The 26,550-nt window shown below is 41.6% G+C and overlaps 1 protein-coding gene across 4 annotated transcripts; it reads left to right on the top strand.

Annotated features, from left to right (window-relative positions):
- Positions 1–349: 349 nt before the first annotated feature.
- itgb4 (integrin, beta 4) lies at positions 350–26,408 on the top strand. Of its 4 annotated transcripts, none has more exons than XM_068306244.1 (42): positions 350–845; positions 3,131–3,213; positions 4,078–4,160; positions 4,265–4,366; positions 4,457–4,661; positions 4,739–4,835; positions 4,944–5,115; positions 6,016–6,279; positions 6,379–6,468; positions 6,553–6,675; positions 6,960–7,127; positions 7,213–7,289; positions 7,384–7,592; positions 8,621–8,724; positions 8,811–8,906; positions 11,569–11,701; positions 11,796–11,921; positions 12,921–13,039; positions 13,125–13,158; positions 13,238–13,432; positions 13,559–13,662; positions 13,748–13,806; positions 14,303–14,326; positions 14,420–14,568; positions 14,716–14,895; positions 15,028–15,176; positions 15,382–15,589; positions 15,670–15,987; positions 16,743–16,906; positions 17,005–17,185; positions 19,507–19,644; positions 19,735–19,917; positions 20,002–20,130; positions 22,556–22,723; positions 22,816–22,956; positions 23,366–23,494; positions 24,302–24,451; positions 24,565–24,753; positions 24,867–25,022; positions 25,139–25,300; positions 25,469–25,582; positions 25,668–26,408. In XM_068306244.1, exons 2-42 carry the CDS (start codon positions 3,138–3,140, stop codon positions 25,796–25,798), a joined length of 5,799 nt encoding a protein of 1,932 aa, XP_068162345.1. In that variant the 5' UTR covers positions 350–845; positions 3,131–3,137; the 3' UTR covers positions 25,799–26,408. The 4 variants fall into 4 exon arrangements, with proteins under 4 accessions (XP_068162345.1, XP_068162344.1, XP_068162347.1 ...); XM_068306243.1 differs by having other exon boundaries at positions 25,136–25,300; XM_068306246.1 differs by lacking the exon at positions 23,366–23,494 and having other exon boundaries at positions 25,136–25,300.
- Positions 26,409–26,550: the final 142 nt, after the last annotated feature.

The raw sequence follows: 26,550 nt of genomic DNA, 5'->3' as shown, positions 1-26,550 counted from the left end.
CACGTAAGCATTAGGAGTGTCAGGGTTGCTGTGACATCTTGCTCTCTCCACAGAGGAATGCAAATTCCAATTGCCATGATTCACATCCTCTCCAGAAGGAAGTTCTCCTGCGTCTAGAAATGTGGCAATCATACTGGTAATATCAAATATATGATGAGTAGAAAATGTGCCCCTATGAGCACACAATTGTGTAAACATTAGAGTCACAAAGCGTTTCTCATGGCCTGCAGGCAGTGTTCTTCTCTGTGTGCCACTCCCAAGAGCTTGGGAGGAGGCTGTGGAGGGAGGGGCCTGGCTCCCAACTCTCAAGCCCACACAGGTGCACTCCTGCTGGGGTGGAATGCAGCAGGGAGTGGGCCTTGACACACAGAGGTGTGGAGAATTTAATTTTTAACAGGGTGGAAAGGAGAAAGAGATACAAGGAAGGGAGTTAACCCTCTCTGTCTCAGCTTCTCACCTGTGTGTTGAACAGAGAGTGTGGGTGGGTGTGGGTGCAGGAGCTAAAGGAGGGATCAAGTCACAGCACACACAGTCATATACAGTCAGACTCTTTCATGTCTCTCCCACACACTTCTAACTTCGCACTCACTCACACGACTCAGCTGAGTTTGAGGGCAAATAAGTGGACCGTGTCCAGCGTGGACCGTACAGCAAGAAGAAACCGAACGCAGATAAGATTAATACATTTCTGCAGTTTGGAACGTTGAAGTTGGACAGAAGGATTAAGAGATCTGTGTTGTGACTTTACTACTGGATTTTCACCAAATCTTGGGTCAAACAACAGAAACAGGAACTTTTTTCTTATTTATTGCTGGACTTTTGGACTTGGACTGGGCGACAGCACAGTAAGAGGTTTATTTGATCACTAATCTCTTTGTGTCCACTCATAAATCTCCAAACGGCAGCTTTGTTTTCAATGCCCTTCACCTTAAATGGTTTCTTCTCAGCCTGGCAAAACTGACTGAATAACTGCAGGTTACTGTGTGTGTGTGTGTGTATGTGTGTGTGTGTGTGTGTGTGTGTGTGTGTGTGTGTGTGTGTGTGTGTGTGTGTGTGTGTGTGTGTGTGTGTGTGTGTGTGGGTGTGTGTGTGGGTGTGTGTGTGTGTGCGTGTGCGCGTGTGCGTGCGGGTGCGCGTGCATGCAGGATGTACTTCTGAGTTGGGCCAGACTCAGATTTGACTTTGCACATGTTATTTTCTGCATGATTGCCCTCATTTAAGCACAGACCACAAACACAGGTACACGAACCCAGATCAGTACATACACACACAAATGCACACACACACACACACACACACACACACACACACACAGGATTGCTGCTGCTGAATCAGCTCGTTTCTTGCACCGTCTTCCAAAGATGGAATTTTCCAGGTGTGTCAGTTGTGATTAAAGAAAGGTCCCAGAAGATGACCCCTAACTCTGTCCCTGTAGATCTCCAGCCCTAACTGATGATGTCACAGTGGGTTATATCCACACTTAGACATTGTGTGTTCCCCTGGGAGGTGTATGTTGTGTGTAGATGCAACAACTACAAACTGAACTGGAATGCATAAAAATATCCCTTATTTTTTATGTCATTCATGGCAAACAAAATACAGCATGACTCACTTCAGTATTTTATGTCTGCCTTGTCTGGTATTTGCTTCTCCCTATAGTGTCAGTGTCACAAATACCTTTATACTGGACAGGGAGGAAAAACAGTCCCAGCTCTCTACTCAGCTCATGTTCCATGACTGATGGTCTGTTTTAGAGGATAAGAGCTTGTTTGTTCTGGTTTTTTCCTGACCCATCTCAGTCAGTGATTTATGCGACAACTGCTGGCATGAACTCACAAACCTGTAGTCATCTCAAGTTCACAGGGAGGCGCGAAGGTGCCTTTCCCATGTGGTTTTAGGCTATGTTTTAACTTGATCAGGTCATTCTCTCGCTGTAAGGAGAAATTCTTTCCTTGGAGTTGTAAATCCGTAGAGAACAATGATAATTTTCTTGTGCACTGTGGCAGCACATGAAACATTCAGAAATCTACCCACTGAGACAATTACTGAGACATTTCATGACACATAGTGCCCTTTGTTCACTCCTGGCTCCAGTGGAGATCATTTCTGCAGCACCATGTTTACCAGATTGCCCCCAAGATTCCAGTAAAACACTATAAAATGGTTTTATTGTAAATGGTTCTTCATGTCTCAGTTGTCATACCGGTGTGTCCCAACTAGAATCCATATTGACTTTTACAGCAAGTCTCCACAAAAAGTCCCTCACAGAAAAATACAGGAATCAAAATAATAATAAAAATATTTTTATTGTTATTGTTCTTGACCCTTTCTGCATGTGTAATTTTTTTCTCGCAGATTTTGGAAAAATCTTATTGTTTTACAGGAAAGCACTGATTAAATATCTTTACAGAAAGTGTTATGTATCCATATACAGAACAGCCATGTAAATTTCACAAACATTTAATGGTTGTTTGACCATGATTTACACAAACGAGCTAAAAAGTCTGTTTCTTTCCCCAGGTTTTGAAGTTTTTGTCTGAGGTTTTTGCTTTTACTCCAGTTTAATGGAGGCAAAAGATATGCAAGCAGATCGATGCAAACAAAGAGCTTTAAAACTTTCTTCTTCAGAACTTTCAAAATGGAAATATTCTGAGAGCTTTTGACGTCGAGCAAATTTCCATTTATGTCCTTCGAATTGCATTTAGGGCCGAAATCTGAGAGCTCATTATCTCCATTCGGAGACTTCATGTTTAGCTAACATTAGAGGTGAGTACCACTGTTTTAGGTCATTTGAGTAAATAGACCCTCCCCAGCAACCATTCAAATTTAAAGGTCTACTCCTATATTCAGGTTTAAATTATCTTTGGAAGACAAAGTCTTTCAAATGTTGTTTTCTGAAAGCGCTCTTTCGAGCCGTTGGCTTTAGCAGCTCTTACACAAACCAAGGTGGAGTAAAGGGAGTGTCTGGGCCTGCTCACTTTCTCTGGAGCCTGACGAAGGGAAAGTACAGATGGTTCAAGTTACACCTGCGAAGATTTCAGATAAAAGTCTTTCCCTCTGGCTTTATTTCTCTTGAGGCCTTGACTGTATTGTACAGCTACATATTTGAGCGTGTTTGTTTCTGTGACAGGAAGGAGATGGGGAGATGGACGTTACATCTCTCAGTCGGCATCGGGCTTCTGGCCGTCTTATTGGCCTGCTGTTACGCTGAAGGTGAGGAATCCTGGGTCATAACTAATAACTTCACTACCAATTATACACTCACACCTTGTTTTGTGTCTAAATATCAACTTATGTACGATAGATGTTTTATTCTTTTCTGACCATACCTTTAGTTTCAGAGATTTGATTTTTTATTTCAGGTAAATCCTAAGTGGGGCACTATAATTGTAGAACAGGTTTAGTCAGCAATTAGCTTATTTACTTATTAAACAAGCCCTCAGTTGATTGACAGTAAATGGATAAATTATTTTGATTTTAATTATATAAAACTGCGTTCCCTGTAGCTGTTCCCTGTAGCTGTTCCCTTTAGCTTAATTTTTCTTTTTTTTAATAAAAAAAAAAGATTAAAACATCTCCAAAATGTGGTTTTTCACCTGATTTTCAAATTTTATAGAATTAAATATGGATATTTTGAGGTAATTCATTGGTCATTAGGAAAATTTTGAAGACATCAGCTAAGACTTATGGGATTTTTTTTAACTTAATTTCTGTCAAATAATCTGCTCAGTCAAGCATACTGTATAACTGACATGTTCCATAAATTTTGAAGTTATGAATTCAAACTTAATTGTAGTAAATTACAGTTAATTACTATTTTAGACTTATCATACTGTGAAATATCACTGATGTCTACAGCAGATGATGTGTTTGGCAATTGTGAATCTTTATCTCGTGAAGTTCAGTCCGTCTGATATTTTTAGTTATTCTACCTTCAGATGTTCTGCCAAAGTATGTTCCGTGTTTACACAGGTATTCTAGCAATGTTTCAGAGCCTTGATTCTCACTTTGTTGCCTTTCTGTGACTCTTCCTGGTGCCCCCCCCCCCTCTTCAAATCTCCCCCTGCCCTCCGACAGTGAATTACTGCTTCGCTTCCAGGGCTGGGACCTGCTCAGAATGCCTGCAGTCTGGGAAAGATTGTGCCTACTGCCCCGAAGAGGTGAGATAAAAACAGCAAGAGAATCGTTTCTTTTAGTAAGTTGTCCTTGAGAAAAGTATTTCACACAAATCAGCACAAACTAATCATACATCTTTTTCTCTCAGACCTTTAATGGCCCTCGCTGTGACCTGTACTCCAACATTCTGGCCCACGGCTGCAGGGCTGCAGCTATAATCACAGCTCAGAGCAACATGATAATAGAGAAAGTAAGCCATTTAACATCCTATCCTATGTTGTTGCCTCAAATCAAAAAGTATCAAATCTTGACACCAATCTCTCTTTTTTTTTCTGCTCAGAAGCAACAAATCAACATGAGACTTCAGCAATCTCAAGTTTCTCCTCAGCGGATGAGCATGACGCTCCTACCAGGGGAGGAGAAGCTGGTAGACGTGGAGGTGTTCGCTCCAACTAAAGGCCCTCTGGACCTTTATATTCTTATGGACTTCTCCAACTCCATGGCTGATGATTTGGACAACTTGAAGAGGATGGGCAAAGAGCTGGGTGAGCATTTTTGTGTTGGCACTGTGATGTGATAATGTATGTTGTGGCGATACTGATGGAGAATGTGTTCCCTGTAGCTGTACTCGTTGAGAAGTTGTCAAACGACTACACCATTGGGTTTGGAAAGTTTGTGGACAAAGTGATTGAGCCCCAAACTGACATGAGACCCTCCAAGTAAGATGGACAATGTTACATGAATGCATTGAATACAACAGATAATATAATGTGAATATAAAATGTATTTGGTCTTTCTGCCTCACCCTTTGTCTTTCTCCTTCTCAGACTTCGTGAGCCGTGGCCCAACAGTGACCCTCCGTTCTCATTTCAAAATGTCATCAAACTTACCAATGACTTGAATTTCTTCACCAGTGAGCTCCAAAAGGAGATGATCTCTGGCAACCTGGATGCTCCTGAAGGAGGTTTTGATGCCATATTGCAGGCTGCAGTTTGTAAGGTTAATAATGATGCTAAAAATACACTGGGGTGCCTGAAAGTGGCAGACGCTTCAACCTCTCTCTAAACACATACTGACAACAACACATGATATTTAAATAAAAATGTTGGAGTAGTTTCAGCTTTTCTGAAATGTAAATTCATAAAAGATGAAACAATATAAAAGTGTCTTTATGACACTGCTTAACTCGCGTTGCTTACATATGTAAACTTTAAACGCTGAAGCAAAATTAGTTTGATGGAAAGAAATAAAAAGCCCAAAATGGCTTCTGAATAAAATTACCAAAAAACAGCACATTTCAAGTAACATTAATGCAGTATTCACTGACATAAATTTATAGTCACTTGTTTGGATTCCATCATTTGTAACTGTACATGTTGCATCATATTTTATTGAGTTTTCAGTGTCTTTCAGCTTTTAGCTAGCTTGCTTTGGCTTTCTATCCTGTATCCATTTTATCTCAATGTAATTTATCCCCATAGTATTCTTCAACATTAACAATCCATTAAACATAGATGAGTGTTTAGCAGCCAAACGGCCAACTATTAACCTAAGAAGCAAGGAGAGACCAAGATGGAGCTAAAAGGAGAGTGAATGCTGATTTACATTCATCAAGTGGCCTCAAACAAAACTCTGGATAGTGTTGCTCTGTGTTTGCTGACAAACTGTGGTAAAGAATGTTAGTGTAATGTTCATAGCTTGTTTCCACATAATTAATCACATGATGTAATTTAATCAGTTCCGGGTAGTTTTAAAAGTCTTGGGAATTAATGAAATTTTAATCTACCAACAGAAATGAGACCCACATTAGAGCATACTGTATATTTATATGTGTTGTGTTTGTCTGGATCGTGCCTGCTATGCTAAACACCCTATTTGACTGGACTGGACCTGTTCTAGGACAAGATTGGCTGGCGCACACAGAGCACACACCTTCTCGTGTTCTCCACTGAGTCTGCCTTCCACTATGAGGCCGATGGCGTTAACGTGCTGTCGGGGATCCTATCTCGCAATGACGAGAAGTGCCACTTGGACGGAGCAGGGAAATACACAGAGGACATAAACCAGGACTACCCTTCCATACCCACACTGGTCCGACTGCTGGGCAAACACAACATCATTCCCATCTTTGCTGTGACCAACCACTCCTACACGTACTACAAGGTGTGTGGTGTTTAGAGCCAGCTTTCATTCAAGTGTCTCCATGTTCTCATTTTAAGTCAGAGTTTGGGTCATGGATATTATTTCTGCCTCTCTTTGTAGAAACTCCAAAAGTACTTCCCCATTGCTGAGGTTGGTCTGCTGCAAGAGGACTCATCCAACATCCTGCAGGTCCTGGAGACTGCCTTTGAGGTAATTCCTCACCTCTTCTGACAGTTTCCTCATGGATGAATATTTTTGGTCAGGTACTTTGCTGATTCTCTCATGTCTTTCCAGAACATCCGATCCAAGATGAGCATCCGTGCAGAGGATAAACCCAAAGCTTTCGAGGCACAGTTCTTGTCCACCAGTGGGAATGTTGCACAATACGGGGACTTTGATTTCAAACCTGGCGCTATTGTAAGAAGAAAAAACAACCAATTAAATTCAAAACAAATTAATTTCCTCTCTGGCACTGTCACACATATCAGTTAGCTTAAAACATCACGTATCTCCTGCAATTTTAAGCAGACATAACTGTACAGCAGTTTAAAAATGTAAAAATTACTGCTCTGAAAACAAGATACGGGGCTATTTAACCAATAACTAACTCATGAGCTACCATTTTGGTCCAGTTGCCCAGCCATGTCAAGACACACTAAAATACTGCAATTTTTTATACACTATGTGTGTGTCTACTCCAGGGTAAGTTCAAGATGCTCCTCAAAGCCCAGCGGAAGTTTGATGAGAGTCCTGTCTGTCAGATGGATCCTAATGAAAAAGAGGGAACAATGAGAGTCAAACCCACGACCTTCAACGCTGCCGTCAACGTTAAGGCGTCGGTTTTGTGTCCTACCTGTGATTGTGAGAAGGTAGACTCACAGACTAATGCTGAAGCACACATAAAGTCACACTGCTGTATGGTAGATTCATCAGTGACCTTCATCTGTTTTCCAGACTGTTGTTACTAAGGCAGCCAGATGCCACGGCAATGGTGACCTGGTGTGTGGGAAGTGTCATTGTTACGAAGGCTGGTGAGAATTTGTTCTTGTAATCTATGTGTTACCTCAGCTGCTTCCTGGAGATGGGCTCTTAAGTGTTTCTTTGTTGGTCTTGTGTCTCCATCAGGTTGAGTACATTCTGTAACTGTTCAGCAACGACTTCGGCTCTGGTCACCAGTCAGTGTATCGGTCCAGGCACGACAGAACCCTGTTCAGGCCGAGGAGACTGCCTGGAGTGTGGAACCTGTGTGTGCTACAACCCAGATCAGTTTGAGGGAGACTACTGTCAGTACGACAAGACGCAGTGTCAAAGATACGGGGGCTTCCTCTGCAATGGTAAAACAGTTTGGCATTGTTTAATTGGTCATCAAGGTTGAATGCATGTGTGTGAAATCATTTCACAACCTCGCTCCTAAGACTAGTCTCTATTTTCATGCACTGCCTCTTTGGATGGTTTGAAGTGCATAGGATTGATTAGCATGTTTGTGCAACTTAAGCTGCTGTTGTTAATGATAAAATTAGCTGCCTTAAAAACTGAATGTTAAAAGTTCTCATGTATTCAGCTCGTTACAAGTCCTTGTTACAAAGAAATGTATTTTTCTTGTTAGAATCTTTAGTATGCGGAAGGTTAAGGTTCACCCGACAAACTAATGAAAAGGTAGGAAAAGATACAAATCTAAGAAATTGTTGATCATCGGGAAAAAATGGATTATAAAATCTGAATTTTTGCTGATTTAAACAGGAAAATACTGGTTTAGTGCACAATAATGGAGTTAGACATTATTGTCTAACTCCATGTTAGACAATAATGTTAGACAATAATGTTACCATATTCTACATGGTTACTACTGGTTACAACTATGTTATATATTTATAAAATAAATAGTAGTCACAATTAGAAATATTGTGATCAGAGATACCCTAAGGTTGTTTTATTAATGCAATACTCATAAATAAATATTAAATAATGAGAAACTTTTTATTGCATTTCACTACCTACCTCTAGATAACAATAGCTGTTAGCTGGTTGACATAAGCACATTTCATTAGCATGTTAGCAAATTGGTAACAACTGACATTGGTAACAATGACAATATATCCCTCATTTTATTAAACTGTCATTTTAACAGCTTTTCAAGCGTAACAAATGGATTTAAAATAATTATTCTAAATTGATTTACTTTGATTTACCATTTAATTTTCTGCTAATGTATAATTAACAAGCTAAGTTTTGCACATTTACTTGCAAATTTTAGTGCTCTATAATTGGTATCAGTTTATCGGGCTCAAGCTGAAGGAGCAAAACGATGCTTTCCCTCCACAACACTAACTTCCCACCCACCAAATCTGCCCTCCTCCTTCAGACCGTGGCTCATGCGTTATGGGTCGCTGTGCGTGCACTCAAGGATGGGAGGGCAACGCCTGTGAGTGTCCCAAGAGCAACCAGACCTGTCTGGACAGTAAAGGCGTAAGTAGAGCACAAAGTCTTTATAGATTTGGTGTTCATATCATGATGTGTGTCAGCATGAACCTGATTGTGCCTTTGTCTACCAGGGCGTCTGCAACGGGCGTGGTAAATGTGTATGTGGCCGCTGTGAGTGTCTGAACTCTGGGATTGAGATGGCGGCAACCTGTGAGCCAAATTTCCAGGTGTGAGAATGAAATGTATCAACATGTGTGCAGTAGAACCTTGAGATACGAGCTGTGCCACATACAAGTTATTTGGGATACTTTTCAGGACACCACCACTAGTTGGTGGATGGATACAACATCAGCTGAGACCAGATCTCCTTTTCTTTCGCAGAGTAGAGACATAGCTCGTGTGTTCTTGTGACTTTCGCATTTTTTTCAGACTTTATCATTGTTTATGTAACTCAGTGGTCCCCAACCCCCGGGCTGCGGACCGGTACCGGTCCGTGGGTCATCTGGTACCGGGCCACTCAGAAAGAAGAACTTATTTACATTACTTCCGTTTTATTTATTTCAGAGTCTGAAAGACGTTAAATTTGAAAAGTGATGTCTGTGTGGAATGACGCACTGACAAATTCATGCATCTGTCCCGCTTGACGGGTCTCGGTCACATGACAGGTTATCAACACACACACAATGAAGCGCCCATAAACGCACCAGTGTTCTGGATTAAAGTCAAGGCAGATTATCCTGAGATCGCCCAAAAAGTATCGAAAACCGTGCTTCCATTTCCAACCTCCTGTCTTTGTGAAGCGATTTTCTGCTGTGACCGAAAACCAAACCAAACTGCGGAGTAGACCAGACATATGGTACACACTTCAGGTGTCATTGTCTCCCGTTACCCCTAGATCAGCGGTCCCCGTCCACTAATTCTCATTATTATAATTATTATTATTTGATTGACTTGTTCACCTTTCTATTGGAAATGATCAGTATTTCTCCTGCGTTGAATGTACTGATTGTAAGTCACGAAATTTCAAAATGAACCTCATCAGTGCAGTCACTTGAATCGAGTTTTTAATGTAATTATTTCTTATAATTATTTCGTTTACAGAGACGAAATAGAGATGTTGATTATCAATTTATGAAAAAAAGTTTGTTTATTGTCTGTTGATGTCTACATTTTACATAAAACCACTGCGGACGATTTATTATTAGACTACAGCTGTCCTGGCGTCATTAACGATTATCGAGCAAATGAAGACCGGTCCGTGAAAATATTGCCTTAGATGAAACCGGCCAGTGGCGGAAAAAAGGTTGGAGACCGCTGATGTAACTTATGTACAGTATATTTAATTTTTCACAGGAAAAGTCTGCATGTCTATTGGTTGATAAAAAATATGTTTTCTTCATAATTTAATGGGGTTTGAGGTTTTTTAAAAGGCTGGAACAGATTAAAATGATTTAAATTATTTTAAATCGGAAAAATTTGCTTGATTTTTAAGGTCAGTCACAGAATGGATTAAACACGTATCTCGAGGTACTTCTGTATTTGTCTTTGAATGATCAGCAGTTGTGCCTTTTAATATATCAAGGTTTATACAAGTGCCATTTTCCATGGAAAGATGACTTATTGTTGCCTCCAAAATTTGATGAGTTGCAGAGCACAAAATTACACACTACTTTAATCTTTACACAGGAGACTAGACCAGTGTTCATTCATTCATTCATTCATTGTTTTGAAGAGGAGACAACAACGTAACACAGTAGTTCTTAACCTTGTTGGAGGTACTGAACCCTGCCGGTTTCATATTCTCACTCACCTGCTTTAAAAAAAAAATTTTTTTCAAATGTAAGACACAAGTATATGTTTTACTGGTTTATTTAATGAATTGTGCATTCATGTTACCTGTTTCAAAGTACTAAACCAAGACAGTGCATGAACTCACATGAAATTACCTACCTGCAAATCAGTGTGACTTCTGCTGTTGTTATTGAGAGACCTGTTCAGATATGCGTGGCTTCACCTTGGCAAGTCCTACTCTTAAGTCATTTTCAAAGTCTGTTTCTGTTGTTTTCCATGCAGCTTATTTTTGTCAGTGCGAGACTAGAGTTGCTCAACTTGACATTGCAAATCATGCAGAACGCTGACACCCATCACGTTCCGTTATACAGTACATGTAAATTCATGTTGCACATACTCGTCCAACCACTTTCTGCTTTTGCTCAACATAGTTACTGTGAATTAAAATATTAAGAAAGCAATCAAATGACGTACCATTATGACAGGCATAAATCGACTACTGAATCATCACGAATTGACACGATGTGTCAAACATACACAGTGATTTGTGTATGTTCAGCAAAAACACCCGACATGTCATTTCGGATGTTTTATCTTGACCTCCATCTCTGACGAACCCCTTAGACCGACTCACCGAAACTCTAGGGTTCGATCGAACTCAGGTTAAGAACCACTGACCTAACATAAATGCTTTAATTCCTCTTTAGAACCAAGGGGTCCTGGTTAGCCTCTTGTGGCTGAAATGACTATGATGAAAACAAAAACTGAAAAACTTGCAGAAAGATTTTCATCTTTCCTCACACATTTCAAAGAAATTGAAAATTCCTCACATTTATCTGCCGATTTGAGATTAGGGAGTTTCCTGCAGTTTTACAAAATAGTCATACGTATAAGTTATCTTATGATTTTTGTGATCCAGATCTATTTATTCAAGTCTTTAAAAGGATTGTTACACATTTTTGCAGAGGTTTGCTATGTATTGAGTGCTACTGTACTATAGTATCATATATACTCTGTTACTATAGTAATACCATAAGGCTTTTGTCCTGGTGGGTGTTTCTGTGTTGTCCTACCTAACCTTGTTTGTGTCCTGTTTAGGCTCAGTTAGGTGTGTGTGAGTCTAGTAGGAGTTGTGTCCAGTGTCAGGCGTGGAAAACAGGAGAGAAGAAAGAGAAAGAGGAGTGTGACAAGTGCCCCTTCAAAATTACCCTTGTGGATGAACTCAAAGAATGTAAGGACAGAAGAGGATAGCATTACTGATTAGAACTTATACTGTAGTAATGAACCCTATTAATCATTCATACGCACATGTATTTTTTTTTCAGCGGACCAGGTGCTTGATTCTTGTAGTTTCCGTGATGAGGATGATGATTGTACATATTACTACACTGTGGACAACCCCAAAGATCCAGCGGTTAATGACTTAGAAGTTCAAGTGCTTGAAAAAAAAGGTAAACTGCAGGTTTCAACTATTGATGGATCTTCTGATGTTGATGTTTCCTCTGAACTAAGCTGCTGATCTCATAGATCATATTTGAAGTCACAAGTCTTATTTTCTATGTGCGATAGTTTAATTTGCAAGGACACAGATTTCTCAAAGGCTGAACAAGATTAGTTGTTTCACTCATCAGCTGTTCAGTGTGTGTATATTTGAATCTGTACATGATGAAAGTTGTTCAATCAAGTTTTAATCAAATTTTATTTATATAGCGCTTAATCATGACAGCAGACATTTCAAAGCGCTTTAACAGACAGAGAAACCCAACTGAACCCTCCAGAGCAAGCATAAGCAACAGTGGCGGGGAAAAACTCCCTCGATGAGGAAGAAACTCCGGGCAGGACCCAGACTCTTTTGGGCGGCCATCCGCCTCGACCGGTTGGGTGACCTGTTGTGAGGCTGTTTTCTTGTATTCTTATCTGTATAAAGAGTTTCAACTTTATACATTTTTCTGGTGCTTTGAAAGATACAGCTTATGTTATCTTGTTTATTAAAACAGGGCTTTTTAAATGTTTAATCTAAGTCCATACAGCAAAGTAAATGGTTTATACAGCCAAATATCACAAATCAAAAAACAAATTACTTTTCGATACAAAATATTACATGTGGGAGTTGATCTGTACCATTATGTACCACTGGGTGCATAATGTTATTAACATTAATAAGATTCTAGGGTCTCTGGTGTTTCCTAGTTTGAAATTCAGTCTTGTTTACAAAGAAAACTGTAAGATATTTTTTCCCAACGTTTGAACAAGACAAACAAAACCCAATTTTCCTCTGTGGCATTAAGATGACAAGTATATTGTCAACCCCTGACAACTAAAACTATATACTGTATATGGGCGGACATCACTGAAATGAAACAGCTGGTGACAGTGCATTGACTTGACACTATAAGCTCTAGTTTCCTTATCACCGTGTTTCTCCTTTCCTTTTCATTACCAACCCCCAGACTGCCCCCCTGCTAGCCTGCTGTGGTTGCTGCCACTTCTCTTGTTCCTCTTGTTACTGCTGGCTCTTCTTCTGCTTTGCTGCTGGAAATACTGTGCCTGCTGTAAAACCTGCTGCCAGGTATATACACTCACACTCACGCCCACAAATGATCAATATTTTTCAGTCTCAGTTGAAATAATGCTTCTGTCTTCTCGTGACACAGAGTTGTCTTGCCCTGCTGCCTTGCTGTAGGAGAGGTGAGGCGTCCACATCTGTTTCTGTGACCCCTTTGGACATTGATCCTCATTCATCCTTCTTCTGCTGTGTTCTCTGTAGGTCGCATGGTTGGCTTCAAGGAGGATGAGTATTTGCTCCGCCAGTCCCTGCTCACTTCAGACCATCTAGACACGCCAATGGTGAGAACCGGCCCACCCAAAGGAACCGACGTGGTTCGCTGGAAGGTCACCGATAATGTGCACCGAGGACCCAACCACCCCCAGGCTCTGATAAAGCCCAACCCCAAAGAGACCAGTCAGTTTCTCAAATGTGGTTTACTGCATGTTATGTTAAATGAATTTAGGGAGAAGACAGATGAAAAGATTTAAAGTTACAACCTAATGTTGGTGTTTTTTTTGCGATTCCTGTTTCTCATCATAGTCCAGTACCCAATTTCTCTCCGGCTAAACCGTTTATTCTCTGAGAACTTATCTCGCCCCGAGTCCAGAGATTCTGAACAGCTCCGCAAGGAAGTGGCTGATAATGTGAGTTTGCTTGTTGGTGACAACATGAATAAGTGTTTGAATAAAAGTTATATGTCTGACGACTGGATTTTTTTCTTACCTCCAGCTAAATGAGGTGTACAAGCAGATTCCTGGTGCGCAGAAGGTGCAAAAAACAGCATTCAGGTGAGATGTTTAAAATTAAAAGTGTGGTCATTGTACTGTGTTCATCAATATAATAATTTCTCTTAATCAAAACAGAAATGGGGCGGCACGCTGGCGCAGTGGTTAGCACTGTCGCCCTCACAACACGGCGGGTCCGGGTTCGAGTCCCGCTCTGTGCGGAGTTCGCATGCTCTCCACGTGTCTGCGTGGGTTCTCTCTGGGTTCTCCGTCTTCCTCCCACCTCCAAAAGCATGCGCTTCAGGTTGATTGGCCAGTCCCAAATTGCCCGTAGGAGTGAATGTGTGTGTGCATGTTTGTATGTCTTTGTATGTGGGTCCACGGTGCACTGGCGTTGTGCCCGGAGTGTCCCCCACCTCACGACCTATGTCAGCTGGGATAGGCTCCAGCTCCCCGTGACCAGCTACGGCGGATACAGCGGCGGTACATGAAAATGAATGAATGAAAACAGAAATGTAAATGAAATATCTGTCATTAATACTTATTTTGGTTCTTACAGGATGCAGAGAAATGCTGGAAAAAGGTAACTGGTTTTTGTAACACAGAACCAGGTAACAATCCTTTTAATGACTTTTGAAAGGACTTTTTGTCACACACATCTGTCTCTCGTCCTCAGACAGGACTACACCATCATGGACACTGTCTTGTCTGCTCCACGCGGCAGCTACCCTGACATTGTCAAACTCACTGAAAAGAACATTCAGTCTGGAAACTTCCATAACCTCAAAGTGGTGCCCGGCTACTACACAGTGGCCACAGACAGAGGTGTGTGTTATCTTCTTGTGTGTGGAGATGAAATGAACATTTCACTGTAAAGTTTGTAGCATTAAGCCAAACACCTTCTGATTTCCACCAATAAGGTTGCGTCTTTATTAATCTTGGTTTTTGTCCCTTCCTGCCCTTCCTCTACAGTGGCTGCAGGAGCGATAGAATTTCAAGAAGGCGTGGAGTCAGTCGACGTTCACGTGCCACTCTTCGTCAAGGATGAAGATGATGACAAGAAACAGCTGCAGGTGGAGGCTGTGGATGTGCCACTGGGAATTGCTGGGATTGCAAAACGCTTCGTCAACATCACCATCATCAAAGAACATGGTGAGAAATGTAATTTATTCGCAATTAAAATCTAATTTTATCTTATTAATCACAGAAAACAAGCTGTTCAACTCTTCCGGTTAATGGAAAAGCATATCAATCTTCATCATGGATTTTCATCTTCCTCCCCAGCTTCCAGTGTCTTCTCCTTCCTTCAGCCGGCCTACACCTACAGCAGGCAGGATGGGTTGGCCAACATTCCAGTCAGCAGAGAGATAATAGAGGATGGACGCACTCAGGTCACCTACAGCACACGGGACCTGACATCCAAGGACAAGAAGGTGATGTGATGATCGTGGCTGTCTGGTGCTCTAGCTTCCTATCCTAAAAAATACAACGATATTTGCTGCTGTTTTCTGCTGTGAAGTAAACTTGCTGTTTCTCAGTATATTGAAAGAAGTCCTAGACTGGTTGGTTAGTTTTTCTATCACAACTGACTGCATGTCCGTCATCATGATCTCAACTAGTTCTTCTTCTATATTTTAGGACTATGTGGGTGTTGAAGGAGACCTGACTTATGGACCTGGTGAAACCCAGAAAATAGTGCCAGTACGTCTGCTTGAGCGAGGAGAGAAAGATGGCCTCCTGGAAGACAAACAGGTCAAACAGTTTGTCATGGATCTCAGTAATCCGCGGCAGGGAGCCAAACTGGGTCGCTACCCAAGAACTACCGTCACCATTACAGACCAACCAGGTTAAAGACCAAAGAGTGAGTCTTACCCTCACTGCTGTCCGCAAAACTGCTGACTACAGTTCTTATCTCACTTTATCCAGAGCCCAGCATTATGATGTTCAAAAAGGGCACCCAGAACTTCACCACGTCTGACCCCACCTACACCATCCCTGTGGTCCGCACACGGAATCAGGACAGCCCCGCCACAGTGAAGTGGCGCACCAAGAAGGCCCAGCGCTTTGAGCTGTCTGGCCCACTAAAGTTTGGTCCCGGAGAGTCGGAGAGGAACATAGTGATTGACCCAAAGTCCCACCCAGGCCCAATCCACCCAGAGACCTTCCAGTTGGAGCTGTTTGACCCAAGCAGTAATGCTTCAATTGGAGAAAGGAAGACCACCATTATCAATGTCACTGATGGAGGTAAAACACGTTAGGAGTCATTTCAAACTAGTTGACACCTAACAGTCATAAGTTACTACATCAACATCTGTCAGACGTTCAGTTTTAGCAAGTGGTTGAAACTTCCCTGGGAATGTAGCAGTAATTAAAGCCGACCCAGTCGTGACTAACCAGAAGTTGCTCAGTCTGAATTAATATGAGTTGATCATTTTTTTGGTCATTTATTGGAGAACTATTGTCTCAGAAGCAAAGTTTTTTTTTGCTTCATCAGAAAACAAAAACATTTCTTTAAGTAATGTTTTTAGACTGCTCAGGCAGTATTTTCCCCTATCACAAGTAAAGATTCTGACACACTTAGATTTAATTTAATTTTATGCTGTTTATATTTTAATTTTTTTAGTATATGTACTGTTAATGCTACATGTGTCTGTTAGTGTAGTGTATGTCTTGTGGTATGTCCTGTTTTGTTTTTGTTTTTTCCTGGTGTTTGGCTGAGCAGTGGATATGTGCAATTTCCTCCGGGATTATTAAAGTATCTATCTATCTATCTATCTATCTATCTATCTATCTATCTATCTATCTATCTATCTATCTATCTATCTATCTATCTATCTATCTATCTATCTATCTATCTATCTATCTATCTATCTATCTATCTATCTAGGATCTCTAAAGTACTGGTACGTTATACGTATGTACCCAATATTCTTTGTTCAACTCAGTGCTACATCTGTTAAATGCTTGTTTGAACCTGTAACTGCCTCCTTTTTCTGCAGTTCCTCGATCTCCAGAGATTGCAGCAATGCAACAGATGGGCTACCCGAAGCCGAAACCCAGTGGTTACCTTGCTGCCCCACCAAACCTTAAGGCCAAAGCAACTGGACCCAGAAATATCCGTCTAAACTGGGACCCAGTACCTGGAAACCCCATGGGGTACAAGGTAAATAAAAGCCACATATTGAACAGCAAGCAGTGGAGCTGTGATTTATAGGCACTGTATCTAATTCTCTACCCTTTCTTTCCTTTCCTGTGTATTAGGTGAAGTATTGGATCTATGGGGACCCAGAGAAAGATGCCCAGGTCATAGATGTAAAAACTCCTCAAGCTGAGTTGACTAACCTGTACCCCTATTGTGACTACGAGACGCGAGTGTGTGCCTATAATGCAATGGGAGATGGCTACGATACAGACGTTGTTTCCTGTCAAACGCTGGAAGATGGTAATTATGGAGAATTCAGCTGTACAGACAATTACTGCCTTTTTATTTCCTTCTTTTTTGTCATTTCTTCTTATTTTGTTGCACCAATTACTCCTTACAACATCCCTTATTTCTAAAAATTTTATCAAATAAGTGATTCACTAAACTGGGCTGAAACATTAGAACTTTGACATTCTACTATAGAAAACACATAGTACAGTGGTACCTCTACTTACGAAATTAATTGGTTCCGGAAGAAATTACTTAAGTAGAAAATTACGTAAGTAGAGACGCGTTTTCCATGTAAATGCCCTAATCTGTTCCAAGCCTACAAAAATTCCGACATAAATGTTTTATAAAGCATAAAAATGCATCAAAACATGTAATAAGTACATGTTACGATTAGATTATTACACAATAAATTAGAGTTGTGCATAACGTAAAAAACAAAGAATAAAGAATAATAATGACGGTCATTTATCTTTTAACTGCTGTCCTCATTGTTTTTTGCCCTCTTTGGTTCATGGGCTACTATCTCATGATGCCGAACAACAGAATGAATTCCAGTCCTCCTTTAGAACTTCTCCAACCACCCAAGAGATGCCTTAAATTCCTTAAACTTCCTTTTGTTTTAATAACGTGTCGATTGTAGATTTTTGGCCATGTTCTTTGGCGAGATCAACCAAACACATCCCTTTCTCATGCTTTTCTATTATCTCTTGCATTGTTTGTATGGACAAAAAAACTCTTTTCTTCGTCTTTTCTTTTCCTCTTTTCTCCGTCACTTTCTTGGGGTCTTTAGCGAATACGTACTCAAAAAGTTATTATATTTGCGCAAAACTATCAGAACACTTCACAGGTCGAGTGCCGAATGCCGAGACACTCCATAAGCACTGTTCTAGCTCCACACAGAGGTGGAGTGGCATCCTTCTTAGCCAATGGGATGCCAGGAAGATACGTTATAGGTAATAGCCAATGGCAGAGCAGCTATGAGAATGTTGCGTTCCTGTGGGAGATTCGACAATCAGCCGATACTGTGTTTTTACATTACATAAGTCGAAATTTCTTTTGTAAGTAGAGACATTCGTAAGTAGAGGTATCACTGTAATATCATAAATGTGTAAATCAATTGCCAGGAATAACTAGTGATTTATAGACACCAAGACCTCCTGAAGGTCAGTCATGTTGACTCTGGTGCAGTTTGAATAAAGTCCAAATGTAGCACAAAAACAAAATGGGAACCAACATCTCCTTGCTGTGTTACGGTGTCTAAAGGAACCACACTCAAGAGTCAAAGTGTCACAAAATCAAGAGCCTTTAATCAGTCCATTTCAAACCAGGATATCACAGGAATTGCAGCGCCAGAGGGGAATCCAAAACTCGTAGTAAAAAGCCAGGCAGGGGTCAAAACGAGTATCAGGACAGTACACAGGAGGCAAGCAAAACCGTAATCTGACAGACAGTCCAAAGGTCATACACAGGGCATCGAAGACGAGAATCATGGTCAAACAGGCAAGGGCCAGAATCCAGCAAAAGAACAGACTAGGCAAGGCAAACTCGTGGTCGTACAATTCGGTCAAGGAGTAACAATAGCGAATGGCATATATGGCTCTCTGCTCAAACAAATACTGGATTACACTGCGAGTCTGCGACAGCGCTGAACTGAAGTGACCGGCCTTAAATCAACAGACCAGGGTGCTATATTAGTTTCAGGTGGAACTAATGATCAACTAATTAACTAGGGGAAGAACTAAACATGGATTGGCTAAAGACCAAATGAAATAATCAGCGGAAACAAACCAGGTGCAGCGAATCACGAATGTGGCAGTAGAAGAAAACCAGAAAAGTACTGTACATGAACTGAAAACCAGTAAATAACAAACAAATTCAGGAACGTATGGATAAGGTAAAACAGAAAATGGCAGATGCAGATCATCAGATGCTGATGCTGATCACCTTCATTTGGGTAAACATTTGGGTGGTTTTGGCTCATTTACATATTTTATAAGCAATTAAATGAGTGACTTCTAAGCCTGAAAACCTGTTGCCATAGTCACACAAATCCAGCAAGCACGTGTAGTCTAATTTCTGGAACATTTGGTCACACATTATGTTAGAAATCATAAAGCTGTCCAATCGGGTTGTGACTTTATTCATTTCCTTTTTTTATATACAGTACATCCTTTTATTCATAAAATCTGTTAGTCAAAGCTACGTGAACCTGGACGAAAATGTCTCTGAAATTCCTACCTTAGAATTAAAGAGAACCAAACTTGAGGTGTGAATGCACCCTAAAACCTATATTGAATTTATAAAGGCTTCCCCTTGTTTTTCTCCACCAGTGCCCGGTGAACCTGGACGTCTGGCCTTTAACGTCATCAGTCCAACCGTCACTCAGGTCAGCTGGGCAGAGCCTGCAGAGACCAACGGCAACATCACAGCTTATGAGGTCATCTACACACCCATTAATGATGAACTGAGTAAGAGACTAAGCCCAACCTTCAAAAGGAAATGGTATACAAATACATGAATTATATAGTTTTTGTCATTAACAAATTCTCTTCCCACAGAGCCAGTGGGCGCTCCTAAGAAAGTCAAGATCGACAACCCCAAGAAGCGAATGTTGTTGATTGAGAACCTCCAGAGCGGCCAGATCTACCAGTACAAAGTCCGAGCAAAGAACAGTGTAGCCTGGGGCCCCTTCAGAGATGCCACCATCAACTTGGCATCACAGCCTGACAGACCTCTGTCCAGTAAGGCTGGAGTACACACACTATGGGAACAATCCATGTGTGTTTCCCTGGAAAGAGATTTGATCTCTCTCTTCTTGTTTCTAGTTCCCATCATTCCAGATATTCCTATTGTGGATGCAGAGGCAGGAGATGAGTATGACAGCTTCCTGATGTACAGCAGTGAGGTGCTGAAGTCCCCCGGAGGCTCAAAGACACCCAGCGTCTCCGGTGATGGTGGGTACCCACGAACAAATCCAGTGTATTTGTGCTCTTCTATAATTTTTTTGGCTGGTGAACGATGCTTGGGACTGTGTGGCTGTAGTTATTTCAGTCTAGCTTGTCAGTGTGCCAGGGCACAGAGGTAAGTGTTTATGCATAGTGGGCTTTGATGTCAGAGAAAAAGAGGTGTGACAACACTGCAAAGACGTTGGCCCGTTACCCGACTGTGACGCGCTTCCTGTAAACCTCTGGATGAGAAGGCCGTTCTTCCTGTTTTCTGCCTCCCACAATTTTTACATTAATATTTAGTTATTTTAGAAGAGTGACATTAAAAAACATTTGTGAGCAGAGTAAGGGGATCATTTTCGAGGCTTTTCCTTTGTTCGAAAAAATCTGGTGGGCTACGCCTTCTGCAGGCAACACCTCATGTGCACAGTGATCACAAACCACGAGACATTCCCCAATGAAATTTGATGCCACTTTCTGTGTTTCTGCTTGTTTCTGCTTCACCTCCCAGACAATTTGGACTGCTTATATATAGATACATATGCATAACGTGATATAGTGAAACAATATTTATGTCTTTAGTTGCATTTAAGTAGAAATGTGGAGTAAAACAAACCAGTCTTTCACATCTGGCTACAAATCTCTCCCTGGACTGCTTACTTCTTCGCAAACACAAGGTTTGGATTTTGTCAAGTTGGTGGGGTCTGACCTGGATCTCCGTCATGTGTCGTGGAAAAAGCAAGTGGATGTCTACAGCAGTCGACTCAGCACAGACACAGAGAAGAGCTCAGATGAGGTCTCCAACTCCCAAAGGCCCCTGCCAGGTGAAGACCTCTCCATCAGATCTACCGATAGACAGACGTGCAGCTAGCTACCCATTACGCATGGCCTGTCAGGTGAATGGCAAGGCAACCAATGTTTCCTTCTGCAATTCGATACTATCATCAATATCTATGTGCATCTAATCATTCAGTTTTGGGCTTCAGTCTCTATTCCCTGGCCTTGGTTGGCACGTATCCCATCTATCCTCACACCACCTTCCTTGCCTCGCAGCAAGAAAGTCTCAGGTTTGATTCCACCTAGGCTTTTCTGTGTGGAGTTTGTATGTTCTCCCATGTCTGCGAGGGTTCTCGCCGGGTTCTCAGGCTTCCACCTCCAAAAAATGCAGCTGAAGTCACTGAATTGGTTACTTTAAAAATTTTCCATAGGTATTAGTAGTTGTAGGCCGTTGTGTGTGTGGCCCAGCAATTAACTGGCGACTCATTCATGGTGTACCCCACCTCTTGCTTATAACTAGCTCCGATAGGTTCTAGCATAACCTGTGATCCATTTCGAATAAGCGGCTGAAGACGAGACAAAAAGTCATCTTGTCTTCAATAAAATAAAGTTTTCACCTCTTGCAGGCTGCATGTTCTTCACGAAGGGAGTTGTTCAGCCATTAGCAACCAGTTTTGTCATTCCAAAGGAGAAGCAAAAGACTTGATCTGGATAAAGACATTTCTCCAAACAAAAAAGGTTAAAGTACTGCAATTTTTCAACAAGGTATCGCAAAGTTCAAATGGAGTTCCAAAATACAGAAGGAAGGGTATCACTTCAGTTGCTGCTGGTTATTTGCTTTGCTGTTTGCTCTACTGCTTGGATGTTGTTGAAAACATTGGTACTTGTAGCATGGAAACTTAATGCTGACTGAATTCTGCGTCAGCACATGATCTGGAGTGGAATGACCATGGGTAACACAACTCATTTGAATCCCAACAAGTATACTGGAGGCTAGACTGGGACTGGACACAACCCACGATTGTGTAGGACCGTTTGAAGACAGGGATACGGTACGAGGATGATTTACAGGAGCTTTGATGAGGACTATGATCCAGAGGACAAGAAGAGGTGGCAGTAGTGGACAGCAATGTCAAATATCAGAAGAATGAAAGAGTCAAGCATCAGAACTGTGAAAATGGAGCATGGAGCTTGGAAATGATTTATTTCCATATTATATATCAACAAACATTAACAACAAAATCATCTTAATAATAACACAATGTGTTTGCCTTACCACAAAAGCATGTGCACAAGAGTTATTCCAGCAGCAGGAATGAAGAAGACTTATCAGATCAAGTCCATCCATCACTGATTGGCCAAATTATGTCTGCATTCTCATTTCCATTTCTACATCTAGAAACTGTACATCTACAGATCAAAGGATAACTCTAAGCTAACCTAACTAGCTAACATAAGAGCTAAGCTGAAGAGGACACCCTGGATCTACTGCTGAGAAGCTGCTGATGCCTCGTCTTCATTTTGATTAAGCCTAGTTTCAGGCGCTTGATGTCATTGGCACTGTAACATCCCAATCAATGTCTGAATGACTGAATACTGACTGCTACGTTTCCTCTGGTCTGACAGTCTTTGATTATACAGTATTGTGGTTTCACAGAGTTCATGATGAATGGGAAGTGGGAGCAGAACTTCCTTTTCCCAGGTGGATCAGGGACGCGTAACTTGTCAGCATCGTCCTCTCCCATGTCAACATTGAGCTCAAACTACAGAGGGGCTGGTGGCTTCACCACAGACACAACTACCACCACCTACCTGTCTGGACCAGGTAAGATGGGCAGCGGTGATTAAAATAAAATGATTAAAATAAAAGTAAAAAAAACATCAAGATCTTGACTTTATTGTTGTTTCTTCTTGCAGGAAGCCCTCGTAGACTGGATATGATTGGAGGAGGAACAGAAGTTATCATGAGGAAGCGCTCAGAAAACAGAGGTTACACAGAGGAAAACATCCGAGACTCTATTGTCATGGGAGACGCGTCAAACAAGTTCCCAGATCAAGGTCAGCATTCCACCTCCGGGGGGGGGGGGGTTGGATTTACTCCAAAAGTCAGTGCAAAAAGAATCAGCTTTGTAGTTGTCGTCCAAGAAACATTTTTCTTTGGACTGCAATGTTTTGACACCTCTGCAGGAATACTCTGCAAGCTGGTGGGGCCGACGGCTGGGGGTTCCTAACCGGGTGGGGGCTGCTGGCTGCAGACGAGGCCTTTCCATACTGACTTTGCAGGAGCTATGCTGACTGTCGCTGTTTCTCCTTCCCCTCATCTCAACTTTGCTCCACATGTTTTTTTTTTCATCTCTTTTCACTTCCCTCACTATCTGACCTCCTACCCCTCATACTGTCCTGCTCCTCTCCTCTTTACCACCCCTTTGTTCTCCTCCTTTGCCCCCCCTGCTCAATGCACCATCAGGTGGCTACACTGGGATGCAGAGCAGCTCACAGAGCCAGTTCGGCTACAGCCTGTCTCAGGGTTCGAGGGCCAGGACCCCGTCTTCAGACGTCAATGAAGCCCTTTATAATCTGGACAGGGTGCTCCAGGGTAAGTCTGTGGAACAAGAAGGCTCTGGAAGGCTGAGTGTGACACCCCTTTAAGTCATCACACAGTAAGGCCTCTGTCTCCCTCTGTCTCTGATGTATGTGCTTTAGTCTCCATAAATTGAATATGTCAAAATAAAATCAACCCTTATTGAAAAAATTCAAAGCTCTGTCAATTTCATATGATGCTTCTATGGAAACCAGGACCATGGTGCCATATGTTTAAGAGCAAGATAAGCAATGCATTGTTATTGTTCATAGTCGACACACTAAAATAGGATGCAAACATGGTCATTGTTCAAAATGATTAAGTGCATTTATTGAATTAAAGCTGCACCTACTGGTTCAAACGTGACGGAAAAGCGAGAACACCTTATAACCCTTTGCTTTGGGTTTTTAGCCCACAACCTCACTTTATTCTGAAAACTCTGATCAACCAATCAAACAAAAGAAAGATGATTGCAAATATTAATATTTCAGTGTTTGTGAAAGCTGTTTGTTATAAATGTGCTAATTTTTGGAGTTACTCACAAAAAGAATCTGAACTAACATTTCAAAATCAAAGATTTTCAATGTAAGGAATACTCAAACTACAGTACTTGCATTTCTTACCTAATCTGTGGAAATAAAATTTTCTGGTTGAAATGTTAACACTTATCAAATCAAATATCTGGTTCAACTGCTGCAAACTGATTGTTGGATGATTCTTATTCATGTTTCTTTTATTGATCCTTTCATACTCTTGACTCTAATGCCACTATGCATTCAGTCAACTTTATTCTTACTTGAGTCTCTCTGTGTCACCCATCAGATGCACGCCTGACACCTGGCGTTCCAGACACCCCCAGCAGACTGGTGTTTTCAGCTCTGGGTCCCACTGCCCTAAAGGTCAGCTGGCAGGAGCCCCACTGTGAGAAAGATATCCTGGGCTACTGTGTTCTTTACCAGCTGCTCAACGGAGGTATTAGAACTCTGAGAAGTCTGCTCCCTGCAGCCACAGTCACATAAAGTTCCTAATCATAAATTAGTTTTTAATGTTCTTCTCTAATGCCAGACTGCCTGTTGCTCCTGTAGGTGAGGTGAAGCGTATTAATGTGACCAACCCAGCAGAAAACTCTGTAATCATCCAGGACCTGCTGCCCAACCACTCCTACCTGTTCAAGGTGAAGGCTCAGAGCCAGGAGGGCTGGGGTCCAGAGAGAGAGGGGGTCATCACCATTGAGTCAGCTGTGGACCCCAAGAGCCCCCTCAGCCCCATGCCAGGTAAGACTGTGTTTACTTCACAGCTTCTTGGATGAACCCACGAACAGAAAGGAGCCTCCAGAAGAGCCATGTCTGACTCTTAACCCCCTATCTGTTTGGTTTTTCCCTTAAAGGCTCACCTTTCACTCTGAGCACCCCGAGTGCCCCAGGTCCACTGGTCTTCACCGCTCTCAGTCCTGATTCCCTTCAGCTCAGCTGGGAAAAACCTCGTAAACCCAATGGAGACATCCTGGGCTACGTAGTCACCTGTGAACAGCTACATGGTGGAGGTAGGACTTTCAAGGAAGGTGGAGGCAATTTATTCAAATTTTTAAAAAAATATATTAAAAAAAGACTGAATTTTGCTGCTGATATTTTCTGAGCTGTTTCTTCTTTACTCCAGGAGATGTGCGTTCCTTCCAGGTGAATGGGGACAGCGCCGAGACCAGTCTGACCGTCCCAAACCTGACGGAGAACATTCCCTACAAGTTTAAAGTGCAGGCTCGAACCACGCAGGGCTTCGGTCCTGAGAGAGAAGGCATCATCACTATAGAGTCTCAGGATGGAAGTAAGACAAAGGGCTGATGAATTATGTCTCCGAATGTGACAGAACAGAAAGCAAGCTGAACCATTATACAATATACTATTCTTAGCTTTTCAATATAGTTTGATATTTAGAAACTGTATCTCAAAGATTTAACCAAAACAAGGTGCATTTCTTCCATTGCCCCTATAGGTGCTTTATCTCAGTACAACAACCAATCGACTGTGAGAAGGGAAGTTTTCCACATGCCCACAGAGGTCAGAACTAACGTTTCTCACACCGTGCTCAACGACCCCTTCTTCTCAGGTACTCATGAAGCCTCAGTTTAGTGTGTCTTCCTAAAAACGCAGGATCTACCCAGACATTTATGCTGCCTGTTTCCCTCCAACAGAAGGGATGATGATGACCACGCAGCATACAGAGACCAGCGGCGTGTTGACGCGTCAGATCACCAAGGAAGTGGTTCAGAGGAGCGTCGTGGGAGGAGCCACAATCACAAAGAAAATGTATTATGATTCTTAAAATCTTAGTTCAGTGAGCTCTAATTAACCCCCAAATATCTAGCATGATGAGGAATCATATCTCAGTCTCTTTTAAAAAGAGTCGGCTTTGTTGTCCTGACACACAAGCAGTGTATATATAAACTTGTGAGTGTGAGATTCAGTTTGAAGAAAAGGTTTTATGTGATGAGATGAAAAAGGCGTCTCTGTCATGCCTGTTACAAAATGTGGCCACTTTCCCCCACAGATGAGCTGTTTAAACGCTGACATTTACTTTGGCTCTTGCTTCTGATGTATTTCACTCTAGCACTCGATTTTCTGATGTGGTAAAGCACACTGGGGTTTTGTATCCGCCGATACGGGTCAGATTTTCACTTGTGCTAATCAAAGGTAACGTTTTGCTCTCGTCTGCTGTCCTCCTCCCATCAAACAGATGTTTTGTCTATTTAAACCTCTCGGTTTCACACCTCATGTATTTTTCTGATGTCCATGTTGGCAGGAGAGACTTGACCTCGCTGTGGATGTTTTCTGAGGTTCGCCATTTTCACCACATTGTCTTCTGTGGGGGGTGTAGTTTGGACTTTTGTTCATAGATTTGTAATGAACTGTGATAAAGTTTTCTTTTCCAAACATTTAATATTCAATTTTTTTTAACTTCAGTAGACCAATTTCAGTTTAACACTAATATACTTAAAATCCACAATTGCAGGTTGGTGTTTGTGTTGCTCAGTTATACTGATAAATTAGTTCCATGATTATACAACACAAATGATG

Source organism: Antennarius striatus, chromosome 21 (genome assembly GCF_040054535.1).
Source record: "Antennarius striatus isolate MH-2024 chromosome 21, ASM4005453v1, whole genome shotgun sequence".
In the NCBI taxonomy this organism is placed as follows: domain Eukaryota; kingdom Metazoa; phylum Chordata; class Actinopteri; order Lophiiformes; family Antennariidae; genus Antennarius; species Antennarius striatus.
Note: the sequence above shows the minus strand (reverse complement) of the source record. Positions and strands in the feature narration are given on the sequence as shown.